Source organism: Megalobrama amblycephala, linkage group LG14, assembly GCF_018812025.1.
Source record: "Megalobrama amblycephala isolate DHTTF-2021 linkage group LG14, ASM1881202v1, whole genome shotgun sequence".
Classification (NCBI taxonomy): domain Eukaryota; kingdom Metazoa; phylum Chordata; class Actinopteri; order Cypriniformes; family Xenocyprididae; genus Megalobrama; species Megalobrama amblycephala.
This window is the reverse complement of record NC_063057.1, coordinates 10,237,277-10,255,172: the sequence shown is the minus strand read 5'-3', so window position 1 is coordinate 10,255,172 and position 17,896 is coordinate 10,237,277. Positions and strand designations below refer to the sequence as shown.

General features: G+C 35.2%; 1 protein-coding gene across 1 annotated transcript in view; it reads left to right on the top strand.

Moving 5' to 3' along the window:
* Positions 1-17,896, top strand: part of LOC125245636 (antigen WC1.1-like) — a 157,024-nt gene that overhangs the window by 86,959 nt on the left and 52,169 nt on the right. The window contains exons 41-43 of the mRNA XM_048156302.1: positions 14,683-14,760; positions 14,877-14,939; positions 15,061-15,123. Of these exons, the coding sequence (XP_048012259.1) occupies positions 14,683-14,760; positions 14,877-14,939; positions 15,061-15,123 (204 nt within the window). The remainder of the gene's footprint in view (positions 1-14,682; positions 14,761-14,876; positions 14,940-15,060; positions 15,124-17,896) is intronic.

The following is a 17,896-nucleotide window of genomic DNA, read 5'->3' as shown; positions in this document are numbered from 1 at the left end:
TCATTAGTTCTTGTGTATGTCAGCTTGAATGAACAACACAGAATGTGAGTGAAATTGATTAAAGTAACTAACTATAAATAAAAAAGAATAACCTACAATATAGGAAAGTAAGGAAAGATTGTGACAAGAAATTTAAATTCATCTTATTTTGTTCATCTCAAATCAAATTAATAGAGTTTAGTTAGATCATAAAAGTGATTAAAAGTTGTCAATACACATCATTCACATCTTATCATCACTGCTGACGTCATCAGTAATCAGACATGTTACTTTGATGATGTCACACACCAGCACAATGTCAAGAGGAAACAGGAAGAGGTTTTTGTACTCTAGAATTATTTGGATTTGGTAAATCATTTATAGATACTGTAACCATCTTTTATAAAGGTATTAACAGTTCAGTGATCATTAACTTTGACACGTCCAAAAGGTTTGACATCCAGAGAGGAGTCCAACAGGGCTGTCCGATCTCCCCGTTTTTATTATTACCTATTTAGAATTACTTTGTCTGAGAATTAACCAAAATTAAAATTTGAAAGGAATTTCTATTTGACAGGGAGATTAAAATTGCACAGCTAGCTGATGACACTACACTATTTTTGAAAGACAAACGACACCTAATGCCCTGGAACTGGTGGAACAATTTTCATGCGCCTCTGGTTTAAAGCTCAATATCTCGAAATGTGAGATTATTTCAATTCATGCTATAGATGATACATTTTTAGATGGTATCCCAGTTAAAAATAGTGTAAAATATTTAGGCATTCGTATCATTAAAAGTCCAGTTACCAGACATCATTTAAATTTTTCTGATAAAATGATAAAAACCAAAAACATCTTTAACATCTGGCTTCAAAGAGATCTTTCATTATAGAGTTCTTTTATAGGTGGAAGGGCTCTCTCGCTTCATATACCCTGCTCTCTCTCTCTGTTTATTACTGATAAAACAATAAGGGAAATTAACAAAATATTTTTGGATTTCATTTGGAAAAATAGACCCCACAAATTAAAAAAAAAAGAAGTACTCTCTAATTCTAGAAGTGAAAGTGGCCTTGACTTTCTGGACTTTACAGATACTGTATAAACACCTTTAAAGTAAACTGGCTGAAAAGATCCCTTGTGAACCCAGTGTCATTATGGATTTTCATTCCAAATAATATTTTCAACAAACTCAGTGATCTGTCTTTCCTATTAAAGTGTAATTTTTTGCCTGCCAAGTTACCCATTTCCTTATTTAACTTTCATCAACAATGCCTTCTTTCTTGGAAATTGTGTTTTGTCCATAACTTTTCCCCACACAAAGTTCTCCTTTGGAATAATGCTGATATAGAAATAAGCCTCTCTTCTTTCCTAGATGGTTTAACAATAATTTTAATTGCATTCTATCTGTCTTTGATGATTTTGGTATTTAAACTTATGTGCAATTTATGAATCTCCATAACTTTCCAGTCCCATCTAAAGAATATAATACCTTGGCAAAAGCTATCCCAGCAGGCTTAACCCAGATAATTAAAAATCACCTTAAATTCAGTAAAGGCAACATTTCTTATCCAGCTTTACATTTGCATGGTATTGATCTTTTAGATCATAAATGCAACAACAGACATATTCGTACAATCTTTCAGATGAAGAGAAAGATTACTCCAGGGTAAATTCTATTATTATCTTGTAGCCTAACAAGTGTAAATTGGAGAAAGGCCCTGGCTTTTGCCAAGTAACTTTTGTACAGGCACGTGCACACATAGACAAAAAAGGGGCTTGAGCACCTGCCCTTTTTCTTCCTCGAGAGAAAGTGCCCTTTTTTCTGGGGTGCTTTTTTTTTTTTTTTTTTTTTTTTTTAATAAATGAATATATATATATTCCTGTTTTCGCACAGCTTCCCTGTCAAACAAATATATTTACTGAATAAAACAAATAAAAAATACTATATCAGGTCGGCTTTGTCGAGTTCAGATGCCCTCACTCCGCGACGTGCCATTCATGCCATATTTATACATTTAATAGTTTGACCACCATCAACACATCTGCCTGATTTGATACTAATGAAATTTATGTCATATTATAATTTCAATTTTTTTTATTGTGCTATGCATTGCGTTTTGAACCATGGTAAAGATATCGGTTGGGCTGTCAATACCAGAAGAGGAGCATCCATGAACCACATTATTAGACAGTTTTCTAAGGATGCACGGTTTATTAAAACTATTTAAAAATCAAAATACAACATTAGCTACACAATGCTATTCTTAAATCTACGCTTACACAGGATAATACATAAATAAAAGTTTAAACCCTCGCTCTGTCTTTGCATGTTTGATGTCCACATATTCTTGTTGAAGAAATTACAGTGGCTGTAGCATTTCAATCACAAAGAAGTGGCCGAATATTATTATTTAACTAATAATATATTTTTAATCATGGTGGTTGGCTTTGATCGTGGATTTGATCGTGCTGTGCTGTCTAACAACATAAAATCAGCAGGCTTTTGGCGCCCTCTGCAGGCGTTTGTTATAATATATAATGTATAAATAACAATTTAAACACAAAAAATTCATTGATGTCTTTAAATATGCAGATTAGCTTATTTTGGTTAATTTAGAAAAAATCTACAGATGCAAACAGACGGAGGGTAGTAGGCTTAAAACAAACTCCATCTAAATGTGTAGGGTTAGGGTTAAGTTTTCTTTCCATTAGAGTAAAAGACATGGAAGCAAAAATGGACCACTAATCTTAAAATTGTCCACTTCATGAAAGAAGTATTCCAATAACACCAAAAAAATTAAAACGATTTATTGATTTGTGCAATAAACAAATTATTAGTGAAACTTATGTCCCTCTCCTTGGTGCAGTCATTTATTCTAAATATATAGCTACTTAAAAATAGTTGCTGTTGACTTCTCTTGTGATAAACCTAGTGAATACTAAAGAAGACCATGGTCTGTGTGTGAAATGACTATTTTGTAGAAATCTGTGGAGTATAAAACAATTGCTTGAGTGTAAGGGAAGTCAAAGTTGTCTTAATATATTTAAGGGTTCATTATTTTTTAAATAAATAATTATGAGAAGTGCCCTTTTTTCCAATTGAGCCCCTGCCCCCCGAAATGTCTGTGCACGTCCCTGCTTTTGTATATCGAACAAAGTTAAAGAAATTCATTATAAAATCCTTCATAAAATCTACCCTGTTAAATCATCTATTTCTAAATATTCTGATATTGATGAAACTTGCTCCTTCTGTGGTTTTGTTGAAGAAACAGCTGCCCATTTATTTTACGATTGTAATTTAACCAATACATTTCGTGCTGATTTAAGTTCTTATATTTTTACCCATACAAATGTAACCCATACCTTCATCCTTAAAGAAGGTGTTTTTATGAAAACCCAAAGCTGCTATCCCTTGAATATGTTTTTAATATTATCTTGTATGCAAAATTCTTCATTCACAAACAAAAAGTGGCTTAAATCTCCCCTAAGCTTTCCTCTTTTTCTTGCTGAATTTAACTCCTTTATTTTATCCCTCAGAATTATAAATAACAAAAAAAAGTGAACATTTGTTTGATGCATTATGATGATTTAAAGATGTGATTTAACCTAATTATTGTGGTTTTCTTTTCTTTATTATTTCATATTGATGTAGGCTATGCACACTCAGGATATTTGTTTTCTATTCTTTTAATATGATTATTCATTGTAACAGACACAACCACACATTATTTCCCTGATCCTGTATGTATGTTCCAATTTTGCAATTAAAAAAAACAGGAAGAGGTTTCTGTGCTGAAATTTCCTGTTTGGTCACAGGATGAATTAACGTTTGGATGAGGGGGAATCAAGTATTTAATATTATTATTTAAAATGAACTTTTACATGATTGACAGACAGACAAAGGTTGACACATCCTGCTATTATTTACCTCCTCAATGTTTAACAATAAATAAGAGTTGAATGCCAGAGCTCTGTGTAATTTGTGATATTAAACTGAATTCATGATAAAATACTGAAGACTCAAACTAAACTGATATGCAAACTAAATTATCAGCCTAGAGAGAAATTATTATAATTAAAATGCAGAATTAAGGCTCTAACCTGAACAATAAAACATTTTACTCTTCCAGGGCAGAGTTTCCCATAAGCTTAAGTTGATCGTAGCTCCATTGTCACCAATGGAGCTACGATCAACTTAGACTTACGATGCTTTTGGGAAACACTGCCCAGGTCTGTTCCAACAAAAAAGTTGGTATAAACGTGTTTAATTAAATCCAGTAAATGAGTGAGTTTGTGGAGAGTGACCGTTACTTACTCTGTTTAAATGCTCTGAGAGAGCGCGCGAGCAGGGTGCGTGTTCACAGAGGAGGAGGAGGAGCTTCAGCTCGCAGTCAGAACATGATGTTTCTATGGTGACAGACGGCAGGGTTCCTACACAGTTTGGAAAAGGATGGAATTTAATTTGAGTAATTTCCAGGTCCGGAAAAGTATGGAAAAAAGAAATCAGAGTATGGAAAAATATTTGTGTTTCTAGACTATTGGCTCTATTCAGTTTTCTAATTTAATTTCTAAATTAGCCGTTTTGAATCAAAGTAGTGCTACGTCATTTATGTGAATCGTTTAGATCCGAAGAGTTTTTTTTTCGGGGTGAGTGTGTGTCACAAAATTCTCACAAGAATCGAAAATGTGCTATAGGCCTACTTTCCCATAGACTGGAGTGAGTTGCGATCTTTCTTGGTGCTCTGTGGCGTGACAGATCGCTGTAGCGCTGGTGAACTGACCGTCTCTTCCGCTTTACTAATTACAACACAAAACAAACATGATTGAACATCCTCAGGTATGTTGAAAGATACAGTACAACTTACCAAAATCTGTATCATGTCACATGTAATCGATCAATCAGTGTTTCAACTGCAGAAAGGCGACAATAAAACGGCTTGTAAAAATGTCACATTTAGCCTACCATAAGCCACTATTTAAATGTTTAGGCCTACATAAAAAAAGAGTAGAAAAATAATTGTCATTAAAAATGTATCATAACGTTATTATAAAAACTTCCTAATGTGTAATTTAACCTATATGTAAGTAGCTTACAAATCAATTTTAACCTAGTACCAGCTGTGGTTCCCTGTATGTTTACAACAATAGTTGAGAGAGATTTTTTTCTTTGAGGAAATTTGCCATGTACTGTACCTGATAGGCCCCAAATTAATCAATACTGAATCAAAGCTAATCAAAATCAAATCACAAGCTTCTGAATCAAAATTGCATTCAATTGTGAAATTTGTCAATGCTCAGCCCTAGTGCCATTTTTTTTTTTTTTTTATTTTTTTTTTTAACTATAGAAGCAAATGTTGTTTTTTCCATTTATTTTCTTGTCAGAGTGCAACAGAATGCTTCGTTTACATGTTAAAATCACAAAAATCTTCCCCTGGAGGAGGATGCCCCCACTAATTTAAAAATCAGTAAAAGGCTGACCCAGGATTGAAAACATGCAGCAGAGAAAAGGAGACAGAGGCTTACCAATGGCAGAAAATCATTTGGAAGGAGGTCTGGAAATTTGAGTATGGAAAAGTATGGAATTTTGAAATGGAAAATGTGTAGCATCAAACTCATATGAAAAGGCCAAATATTCAAGATTACAGGGCAAAATTAAAGTTTGTCTGTGAAAAACCTGATATTAAAATCTTGCTAAAGATTACATTCTGTCCCTCTGTGCATAGACTTTAGTCTGTTACAACAGCAGATAAAAATAAAAAAAATAAAATTAATGTGCAGTGAAAATGAACTCTACATGAAACAAGTTACTTATAAATGTTGCTATAAGAGAAGAAAAACCATTGATTTCTGTCCTGAAACATGTTCGCACACTCCTTCATGCTCAACACAGGGACAGACCCTTGTAGTCTTCAATAAGAGGTGCTTTACTGCCATCTGCTGGACAAATACAGCATTGCAGCATTAAACATGTTTATTGATGTTATTTATTATTCTCCAAGGTTTACTTATGGTTACTTTACTCATGGTTAAGGTTTACTAACCTGTTATGTATAGATAATATTTAATTTATTTTAATAAAAAGCAAATCTGAATAGCTTAGCAAAAATATAGTTTATACTATGATGTAATCAAATTTTATTTTTAGAATAAAAGAACAAAGCAGTAAAATCATATTATGCATAATTTATCCAGAAATAGTAAGATTAAAATAATTCATGAAAAAAGTTCTACTTCTACTAAGTTACAAGTGTTTGAAGTGATCAGACTTACAGAAACCAGTCATCAGTGTTGTATGTTGTGTGTGCAGATCCAGGCTTTGATGCTGAATATAACCTGCAGTGTTTCTCTCTCAATCTCTTTAAGTTTAGTGTGACTTCATCTCCACGCTGACATATGACTGACACGAGTCTGTCCTCAGTGAAGTGTCTCTTCACGCTGGAGGAGGAGTCCCGCTCATCAGCGCTCACACTTTATTGATATATATGGAGAAAATAAAAATGCTGCTTTCTGATTTGTCAGTGATTGTGTTTGATGATTTCCTCTGTTGTGTCTAATAAGGTAACAGTGAGTGTCATTGGCAGCTGTGAGAGTCTCTCTCTCTTTAGGGGACTGACAGGAGCCAGTTTCTTCAGTGTGTTTGAGGGAGCAGAAGGAGAAACAGAGTCAAACAAACAGTGTGACGAGCAGAAGAAGATGGAGGGATGTCTGACACTCGTTTTACTCTCCTCTATAGTCACTCTAACAACATCTGGTAAGTACAAAATAGACTGTTAAGATATAAAAAATTATACAGATTTAAGTAAGCAGTTTATCTATGATGGCATTAGACCACTAGAAATTGAATAGAGGCCTGTGTAATATAAATAATCTCTTGTGACACTAGATTATTCATTTATTAATTATATTTGATAAATGATTTGAACTTTTACAGCTTTCACACTGGTCAATTGATGTTGTGTTTAGTTGTGCTATAGAAATAAAATTGACATTGACATTGAACTTTTACAGCCAACCAATTAATGATGACAAGATTATTTGTAATATACTCTTATGCAGCTTTAGTTGTCAAGTTTGGAATATTTTTTTGTATTTACCAGTTTTTTTTTATGTATATATCTCATGTTTATTGACTTAGTAGTATTCTACAGATGACTGTATGTTCTACTTCTACTGTGGTTAAATTTCTCTCTCTTTCATGTACAGATTTGGAGACGGTTAGATTAGTTAATGGTAAGAGTCCCTGCAGTGGTCGAGTGGAGGTTCTTCATGCTGGTCAGTGGGGAACAGTGTGTCACTATAGCTGGGATAAGACTGATGCTGCAGTGGTGTGTAGAGAGATAGGATGTGGAGAGGCTGTAGAGGCTGTGCGTAATGCTCACTTTGGACAAGGATCAGGACCAATCTGGATGGATGAAGTGGCCTGTAGAGGATCAGAGTCAACACTGAAGGACTGTAGATCATTAGGATGGGGTGTTCATAATTACTGTGATCATAGTAAAGATGCTGGAATCAGATGTTCAGGTGAGCTGCTCCATACATCACCCTGTTAATTAATCTCTGATCAGACCTCCAAATGTATCGTACATGCAATTTAAAATTATTCAGTGTAATTTAAAACCCCAATTACAGAAAAGTTGGATTATTTTGTAAAATGCAATAAAATTAAGAATCAGTGATTTGTTGATTCTCTTTAACCTTTATTTAACTGAAACAAAGTACAAAGAAAAAATTTTCATTGTTTTCACTGAACAACTTTATTGTTTTTTGTAAGTATAAACAAATTTTGATTTTGATGATTTAACACACTCCAAACAAACTTGGGACAGAGGCATGTTTCCCACTGTGTCACATCACCTTTCCTTTCAATTACAATATTTAATCATTTGGGAATTGAGGATACTAATTGTTCCAGTTTTGCAAGTGTCATTTTTACCCAATCTCACCTGATACAAGACATCTGCTCAACAGTCTGTGATCGTCGTTGCCTGATTCTCCTCTTCATGACTTTTTCAATAAGAGACAGATCTGAACAGCAGTCAGTAAAGCACATCCCTTCTATGGTCTAGAAACCACTCTGAGCACGTGCAGAATGAGGCCTGGCATTGTCTTGCTTCCCAGGATAGATGTGATCCTGATGGCAGTTTATGTCTCTGTACAATCCCAATATTCTCCATGTCAATGATTCCTTCACACATATGAAGTCACTCATGCCGTTTGCACTGATGCTCCTCCATACCATGACAGATGTTTGATTTTGCACCTGTCGCTGATGAAAATCTGGATGGGACTTTCGTCTTTGGGACTGAGAACCTGATTTTTTCAAAATGCCATCCCTTTTTTTCCAAAAACAAGCTTAAACATGGACTCATCTGACCACATGTAGCACATTTCCATTATCTTTTAGATCATCTGAGATGAACTCGGGCCCAGAGAACTCACCGCCATCTCTGCATTGAACAGATTTCTACAAGCTTTCTCCTTGTGTAACAGAGATTCAAGATGCTTTTCTTGATGCAACAGAAGACTGTGTTAAGTGACAAAGGTTTTCCAAAGTATTCCTGAGCCCATGTGGCTATATTTAACAAAGTAGAATGTCCTATACCTTGTCCTAGAGATTTCTCTGGATAGACACCCTGAATCTTTTTACAATATTATATATGCTAGATGGTGAAAGACATAAATACTTTGCAATCTTGCATTAAGAAATGTGATTTTTGAATTGTTTGACAATTCTCTCATGAAATTTGGTACAAAGTGGAGAGCCATGACCCATCTTTGCTTGCAAAGACAGAGAAGCTCTTTTACACCCAAAAATGATCCCCTCACCTGTTACCAATTCACCTGCTCATTGTGAACTGTTTCAAAAACAGTGTAACTTGGATATTATATAATCTTTTCACTTTTATTTTGCCTCTGTCCCAAAGTTTTTGAAGTGTGTTGCGGCATCAAAATTAAAATTTGTTATATTTACGAAATACAATTATGTTGGTCAGCAGAAACACCAGAAATCTTTTCTTTGTACTTTTGTCACTTAAAAAAGATTCAAGAGAATTAACAAATTACAGATTGTGGTTTTTATTGAATTTTACAAAATGTCCCAACTTTGGAGCTGTATATTCAGAGCAATTCATAAGAAATTATTTGATGATTAGCATTTACTTTCATCTATTACAAAAATCCATTATTAATTAAAGGACTTACTGTTGTTTTATGTCCATATCATAATCATAATGACAGATAGTTTTCTCTGTTGTATAAATATTATCAGAAACCATAAACTACGGAAGGTCAAGACTTGTGGACGGATCTCACCTGTGCTCTGGGAGAGTGGAGATGCTTCTTGTAGGCGGCTGGGGTTCAGTGTGTGCTGCTGCCTTTGACCAGCAGGATGCAGAGGTTGTGTGTCGAGAGCTGGACTGTGGGGCTCCTGTACAGGTGCTGGGAGAAGATGCTTTTGGAAAAGGAAATGATCAGATTGGATCAAAAGAGATTCAGTGCAGAGGAGATGAATCACACATTCGACGCTGTCCATCATCAACCTCAAATAATATAAACTGCACCCATGACAATGACGTGGGACTGATTTGTACTGGTATAGTATCAATGTTCAGCCTTTCTATAGAGAGAACTAATTGATCAACTAAAATGTAATTATGCAATCAGTTTTTTTTATCAGTTTCTGTAACCTCTGTGTTCTTTGTCCAGGTTACACTGACCTCAGACTGGTCAATGGTCCTGACATCTGTTCTGGTCGAGTTGAGCGTCAGTACTTCAGTAAATGGGGCACAGTGTGTGATGCATGCTGGGATATGAGAGCTGCCAGTGTCCTCTGTAGACAGCTGAATTGTGGGATTGCTGTGTCTGTTGTGGGATCAGACTGGTTTGGAGAGGGAAGTGGAGAAATCTGGGCTGATGTGTTTGATTGTGACGGGAATGAAACAAAACTCTCAGAATGTTCCATCTCTTCATGGAGTCGAGCTGAATGTTCTCATAGACGAGATGTTGGAGTCATTTGCTCTAGTGAGGGGATTTTATTGAAAACATTTTAAATACATAAATTACCCTGCAATATATTAATAAAAAGCCACATCTTTCACTCAGATTCCTCTCTGGCTGTTCATGATGGTCTGGTGCGGTTGTCTGGAGAGAGACAGTGTGAGGGGGAGGTGGAAGTTTCCATCCATCAGGTCTGGAGGAGAGTTCTGCTGGACTCCTGGAGTCTCACTGAATCCTCTGTGGTCTGCAGACAGCTGGGCTGTGGCTCTGTGCTGAACTTCTCCGGCTCCTCTTCATCCAGTCCTGAACACAGTCATGAGTGTGTGACGGGCTTCCAGTGCTCTGGGAGTGAAGCTCATCTGGGGAACTGCAGATCTCCACGAACTCTCAAGTGCAGCTCCACACAACAGCTGTCAATCACCTGCCTTGGTGAGAAGAGCAACATCTGGGCAGATTCTTCAGTTGTTAGTGATCACTAATGTGTTTCTCTTTCTCTGAATATCAGGTCACGGGTCCATCAGGCTGGTGGGTTCTGGGGGAGACTGTGCAGGGAGGCTGGAGGTTTTTCACAGCGGCTCATGGGGGACAGTGTGTAATGACTCCTGGGATATTAAAGATGCCCATGTGGTGTGCAGACAGCTGCAGTGTGGAGTGGCCCTCAGTAACCAGCAGGTACCAGCCTGGTTTGGTCCTGGTTCTGGACCCATATGGCTGAATGAGGTGGAGTGTGAGGGGAATGAGACGTCCCTGTGGAGCTGCTCTTCTCCAGGCTGGGGAAAACATGACTGTCAACACAAGCAGGATGTAGGAGTCGTGTGCTCAGGTAAATAGTAAACAATAATTTAAATAATAACATTTCAATAACGTATGTATGTGACTGACAATATCCAGTATACTATTATGCACATTAACAGCAGTGTTGGAAACTGAGAATAGGTTCTTATTCAGAAAATATTTTGAAAATATTAGAACCAACCAGTTCTTTCACATGTACTTTTTGGTATGGAGGGAGTACTGTATTAAAATACTATGACAGAGTTTACTGAAGTACTTTCTTATCGGTACAGTAACACAACATTACTGAATACAGGATGAAACTTATAGCGTGACTAATGTAGTCTGATTGCCAAATGAATGACTTTAATGTTTCGGCCCTTTAGTGAATCAAAAGCATACAGCATAACTAGTGTAGTGATTCCTGAACAAAACAGTCAATTCTGTTCAGTGAATCAAAAACATACAGCTTAGAACCAACTGACCGACTGAAAAAGTTACTGACTGGATGCTGCTTCGTACAACAAAATGTAGCTTAATATACAGTGCTGTGGCATGTCAGTATTTTCACCCAACAAAAATGGATTTTAAGCCAGTTATTTATATCTTGTGCTGTAGTGTGTCAGTAGGAAATATCAGTTTACTTTTCCAAACATTCCTTTTGCCATTAATTGCATTAATCCAGTGAGATTTTTATATGCACAAGGAGTCTGACAACAGCCGGTGCTCCACACGGAGATCTGATCTCACCATTATCGAATCTGTCTGGGATTACTTGAAGAAACAGAAAAGACTGAGACAGACTAAATCCAGAAGAACTGCGGCAACATCTCCAAGACGCTTTAACCCCTGAAACTATGTGCAGGTGTACCTAGGACAAAAGGGGTTTTAAATGGTCACACTAAATATCTATTTGATTTAGTTAATAGAAGTTAATTGATAAATAAAATCTATTTATGACATTACTTTCGAAAGTAAAAATCTCACAGGTTTATTACAATTCAATGCGAAAGGAATGTTTGGAAATGTAAACTCATATTTTCTACTGACACACTACAGCAAAAGATATAAATAACTGGCTCAAAACCATTTTGGGGGGGGTTAAAATACTGACATGTCTGAGACTTTTGCACAGTAGTGTACATATTGTGAATTTGGTCAGTAGCATTCTATAAATATTAATCAATTAAATTTTTTTTCCACATTTTTTTGTGTTCAAAATTGAGTATTACATTAAATTGCATTTAAAAAGACTGAAAAAATTACTAAAAAAAGTCTGTGTAAACACTCTTTGCATGAATTGTTTTACAGTAAATGTTTTAAATATATTTATTATTAAAATTAGATCATCCTTTGGAAATTGATTTGAATTTTGTTTTTCCAGATATTTATTCTGTAAAAGCACTAAAAGAACCATCAATTGATTCAGTCATCAATTTCTTTTATTTCCATCCCAAATGAACTGACTTAAGTCACATGAGAGTTGAAGTTGATTCTCATCCTTGTCTTTCTAGAGTTTAAAGAGATCAGGTTAACTGAGGGCTGTGAAGGGAATGTGGAGGTTTTCTACAATGGATCATGGGGTAAATGTGTGTTACAATAAGATGGACAGAGACACAGCGAGTCTGATCTGTCAAGAGCTGAACTGTGGAAGATCTGCCAGTGAACCCAATTATTCAGAGGGACTGAAGTCTCATAATTGGCTTGATAAACTTAATTGTCGACGACATGATTCCACTATATGGCAGTGTCCATCTTCACCCTGGGGACTGAATGACTGTGATGAAGATGAAGTGGCCAAGATCACCTGCTCAGGTAAGATGATATTTAACTGATTTAGTTTGACATGATCATGTTAGGTTAAATATTATTTATGATGTCTAATATTCTGTTCAGTGAAACAGTTTTGAAACTTTAAAATTTCAGAGAAGGAGAATCATGAATCTCCTCAGAGTCGTCTGACATGTTCTACCTCATCATCTCCACACCAGAGACAGTGTTCAAGTAAGTTTACCATAAGCTTATACTTCCTTATTTTAATTTTTGTTTGTGCAGCAAATTATTTTTTATTCCACATTCAAAATTAATCAAAGCTTTAAAGGCCTCCAGTTTCAGTGTGTTTTGTTGTAAATGTGCTGAATCTGGTCAGTGATGTTGATGTGTGTGATTTAGATCATGTTCCTCTCAGACTGAGTGGAGGGGAGGGCCGGTGCTCTGGGAGGCTGGAGGTGTATCATAACGCTGTGTGGGGCTCAGTCTGTGATGATCTGTGGGACATCAGCGATGCTCAGGTGGTCTGCAGACAGCTGGGTTGTGGAGCAGCACTGAGGGCTGATGGGAATTCAGCCTCTGATGCTGGTGAAGGTGTTGTGTGGCTGAACAGAGTCGAGTGCAGAGGGAATGAGATTCACCTGTGGGACTGTCCTCTCTCCCTGAAGAACCACACTGACTGCTCCAACAAAGATCACGCTGGACTCACCTGTGCAGGTCACAGAAAACACTGACCAATATTAGTAATTTTTACATCATTTTAGTGGTAATAATATTTAGGTATTTAAACCAATCATTTGCTTTTATTTGATTTTTAATGTGTTTGTGTCTTTTTCGACAGATTTGTCAGTGTCCACTACTCCTGCCACAACAACATCATCTTCTCCTCCAGTTTCTCAGACAGTGAGCTCAACATCAGTCTCTCGTCCACAAACTCCTCCGTCTCTCTCTGTGCTTGTGATTGTACTGGGAGTTGTGCTCGTACTGCTCTTAGTGCCACTGCTTATACTGATTCAGCAGAACAGAGTGATGAGGAGAGGTAGGAGAGATCCAGAGACTGTCATATTGTGTCTTATTCAGTGTGTGATCAGTCATGTGTTGTGAACTGACAGCAGGTTTGTCTCTCTACACTCACAGCTCTCTCTAAGAGGAGACACAGGAGCACGACTGAGGCCGTTTATGAGGAGATTCATCACAGACACAATCACTTCACTCAGAGGGGTGAGACATGAGCCGTGAATCTTATTTAATATGATGAATTAATAAGAGAGTCTGTCAGACACTTGATGTTCATCTATTATTAGTCCTGTTAAACCTCCTGCAGAAAAACCACAGAGCTGCAGGTGTGTGTGTGTGTGTGTGTGTGTGTGTGTGTGTGTGTGTTTGTCAGTTAGTGTCTCTTCCTGTGTGTATTTTAGGAGTAATAAGGAGGTTCTTATGTTTGTACGTGTAAGTGCAGGTGTGTGTGTTTGTGTTTGTATGTGTGTGTGTGTGTCTGTGTGTATGGGTGTGTTTGTCTCTTCCTGTGTGTATTTCTGGAAGGCAGTGAGGAATGGGTTCATGTGAGGATACATGTGTGTTTACTAATAGGCCTCTAAAACATGAGATTTCTGCCTCTAATGCTTTTAAAATGTAAGTAATTAATATTTGTGTTGTGTTTTCAGTAACAAAATGCTTTATGATCCAAAGGAAATGAGGATTCAGTCTGTTTGTAATGATGAACATGTTTCTGACTGTTCTGCTCCTTTAACAGGGAGTCTCATCTCTGAAGAACTGCATTCTGGGTATGAAGATGCTGATGAGCTTCTCTCAGGTTAGAGAGCTGAAGTATATTCAAAACAACACCTAAAATAAATTATTTGATTTACAAACTCTAAAAAATAGATCAAATGTATTTCACATATTTTACCACTAAATGAAATGTCTTTGAATGTTTAAATTGTTCACAATACTAAAAGTTTTCTCTTATTAGAAAAAGAGTTCAAGACTGAATATTATGATGATGTCACCAGTGGCCTGAAAGGTCAGTAATTGATCACATGATTCATTCATTACCAGATGATTAAAAAAACTGAATGGTCTCAAGAACTGCAACAGCATTTAAATTTTGTTTCCCAAAATATTAAAAACACTCTAAATATATAACATGTTTTGATGCAGAAGAGATGATGAAGGAAATCACACCGGGATACTATGATGATGTCATCACTGATGGACTGAAACCAGATCGTGAGACAGGTGTCGCTCTGATATTATATAAGGTTGAAATAATTAAAATATATAAAATCTGTGTATATATATTAAAAATGTATATAAATTATATTTTGTATGGGTGTCTCATGTTCAATTTGTAGAAGACACACTTGAGAGTTATGATGATGTCATGACGAGTGGACAGAACTTTAATATTAAAAAAGGTGTTTTTACTTTTTATTCTTCTTTTGTTTGTGTGTGTTTAACATAATACCTCTGAAGTGATGCTCAGTACTGATATGATGATGTATCATTTGTTCTGTTTATATCTTCATGTTTATGTAGTGGACACACCAGAGCATTATGATGATGTCATTATTATTGGACAGATCATTCCAGGTGTAACAGGTGAGTCACACAGAACTGTATTTTATCATCATCCACTAATATTGAACATGTTTCTACCATTAATGAATCATCATGACTTCATCAGGAGTAAATCTAACTGTTGGAGAGACTTTTGACTGCCAGGATCTGATTTAATTATAATTATATGAGTGAAGCCGGTCAGAGCACAACTTTATATAAGGAGAAGGTCATCAGGTGTAGAGGATGTATTGATAAAAATAAGCCACAGAGGTACAGGTATTTCACAGGTAGAGATCAGTTACAGACAGTAGAGGCATTAGTCTGGAGCACAAGAAATACAAAAAAGGATAATGAAAATAGTTATATATACATATATACAATAATAAACGTCCATTGCTAAATAAAGGCAGTCAAAGAATATTAAATCCTCATCAATAACATTTCTCCATTAAATATACAATCCAAGGGAGGAAAATACGGAATCATGTTGTACATTATAAGCCATAAGCGATCATCTGACATGATAAACATAACTCCATATATGGATATAATCACGGATATAATGGATATAATTAGAGTGCAATCGCTCGTCTGATATAAACAGCTTCAATATCAAATCACGTCGCAAACTGATCATTATCATAATGGCATAATTAAACACAAATAACTCAATACCGATCTCAATAAACACACAAATAAGACAAACAGGATTACTTGCAGGTCAATGGCGAACACTTTGAGGTGATTCTGCAGCAAATATCACAAATAAACAGCAATAAATGTCCTTTCAGCGATCGGCTCTACAGAGAATAACAATTCAGCAGCAACAGCAGCTTGAGTCACGTGACTGCTCAGCTGGAAGGTGACGTGAATGTCAAAATAAAAGCCCTCGTGAAGGAGCCTTTACAACATTAATAGTCTCAGACAGTCATGAGGAGAAAAAGATCAAGCTTTTTTTCTTCTTCTTTTGTTATTTATTTCAGTCACAGACGAGTACAATGCAAAAAGTGATCTCATGTTTGAAAGGGTTTCAAAGTAGGCTATATTGTGAGATCAGTATTACAAAAGGTAATATATGAGGGTTTATTTTGAGTTATTTTTGTCTTATGAATACAAAACTTTGCCAAAATAATTAAAAGGATAATTGTGTAATTTTGTTTTTCAGAAAAATATGAGGTTTGAAAACAAAGTAAAATGTAATAAGGTTCTAAATTAAGAGTTTTGTTCATTTTAAAGTCAATCTGAAAAATAGTGCAATAAAAAAATAAATGGTCAAAATCTTCAAATGATGTATAAGTACATTTATCACAAACAGTATGAATATATCTACTAATGGAAGCATTTACAGGATAACATCATATGAATAATTCTTTTCTTTATTAGAAATAACATATTTATAGGTTAAAGTCCAAATGATGTGCCAAGATATACAATGAGGTTAAAGATGTTTTGATTCAGAGGATTGGATCTGACGTTAAAGGAATTTCTTATAAAATTGTTATTAAAATGTGTATCAAAAAAGGGGATTTACAAAGTTGAGGATTTTGTAAGGTTGTATTATTAATATACATCTGATAATTTGGTTAAAGTTATTACATCATTAGGTATAGCCTCAACTATTGTAAATTATTTTACAGTAAAAAAACATTTTTAAATAAAATTAGGGTTTGTGTAGGAAAGAGATCAATGACATCATCAATGACACAAGCTGTATTAAAATCACAATGTGAGGTTTTATTTCACATGTGTATCAGAGGGAGATCAGGAGGAGTATGATGATGTGAAGAACAGCGATGAAGATGAGAGAAACCTGTTGGGTCGGTTATTGTCATTTCTATAGCCTATTTCTATTTGTATTAGTTATGTTGCTCATTTAAAGTAAAACTTGATGCATTTTTTTAACAATCAAAATATGAATTTGCTTTTGTCTTTAAAAGCAGACTATGACGATGTGGGGGAGGAGTCAAATAAAGAGGGAGGGGCCATGACTCACTGACCACACCCACTGCCTCTGATCATCAAATCATATTACAGTTACTGGAGATACTGTTTTTTTGCTACTGAAGATTCAGTGTTTTATGTTTTTATGCTATTTTAAATGTTTTTAAATGAAAGTTTTCATGCTGTGCAAAATTCAGTAACAAATTTTAGTATTTGTATTTTAGTATTTGAGCTATTTTTATTTTGATAACATGCTTTTCACCTAATAAAAAATAACACTCATTCATCATGTCACAACAATATTTTTTAGAAGAGCGATTAGAGGAAAGGAGAAAATTATGCAAAATACTATAAATGTTAAATGATTAAATAGTTTTACCACTTAATAGATTATAAGTTATCGTGTTTTCCATAAACTTACTACCAGCATTAGTTCTTGTGTATGTCAGCTTGAATTAACTTAAATAGAGCACAATTTAATATTTTATTTACAAGAATATAATGTTTCTGGGAGAGACAATGGTATGCAAAGATGTAGACATCTATAAGAATTACATTACGCCTCTAAACAGGATTATTCACAAGTAACATATGGGAAATTAAGAAAAAAAAGCAGATTATTTCCTCTTAAACATCACAGAATGTGAGTGAAATTGAATAAAGTAACTAACTATGAATAAAAAATAATAGTCTATAATATGAGAAAGTAAGGAAAGATTGTGAAGAGAAATTTAAATTCATCTTATTTTGTTAAGCTCAAATCAAATTAATAGAGTTTAGTAAGCTCATAAAAGTGATTAAAAGTTGTCAATTTTTTTAAAACTTTTTTATTGAAATATTAACAAAAGTATTACAAATTTACAAAACAAAA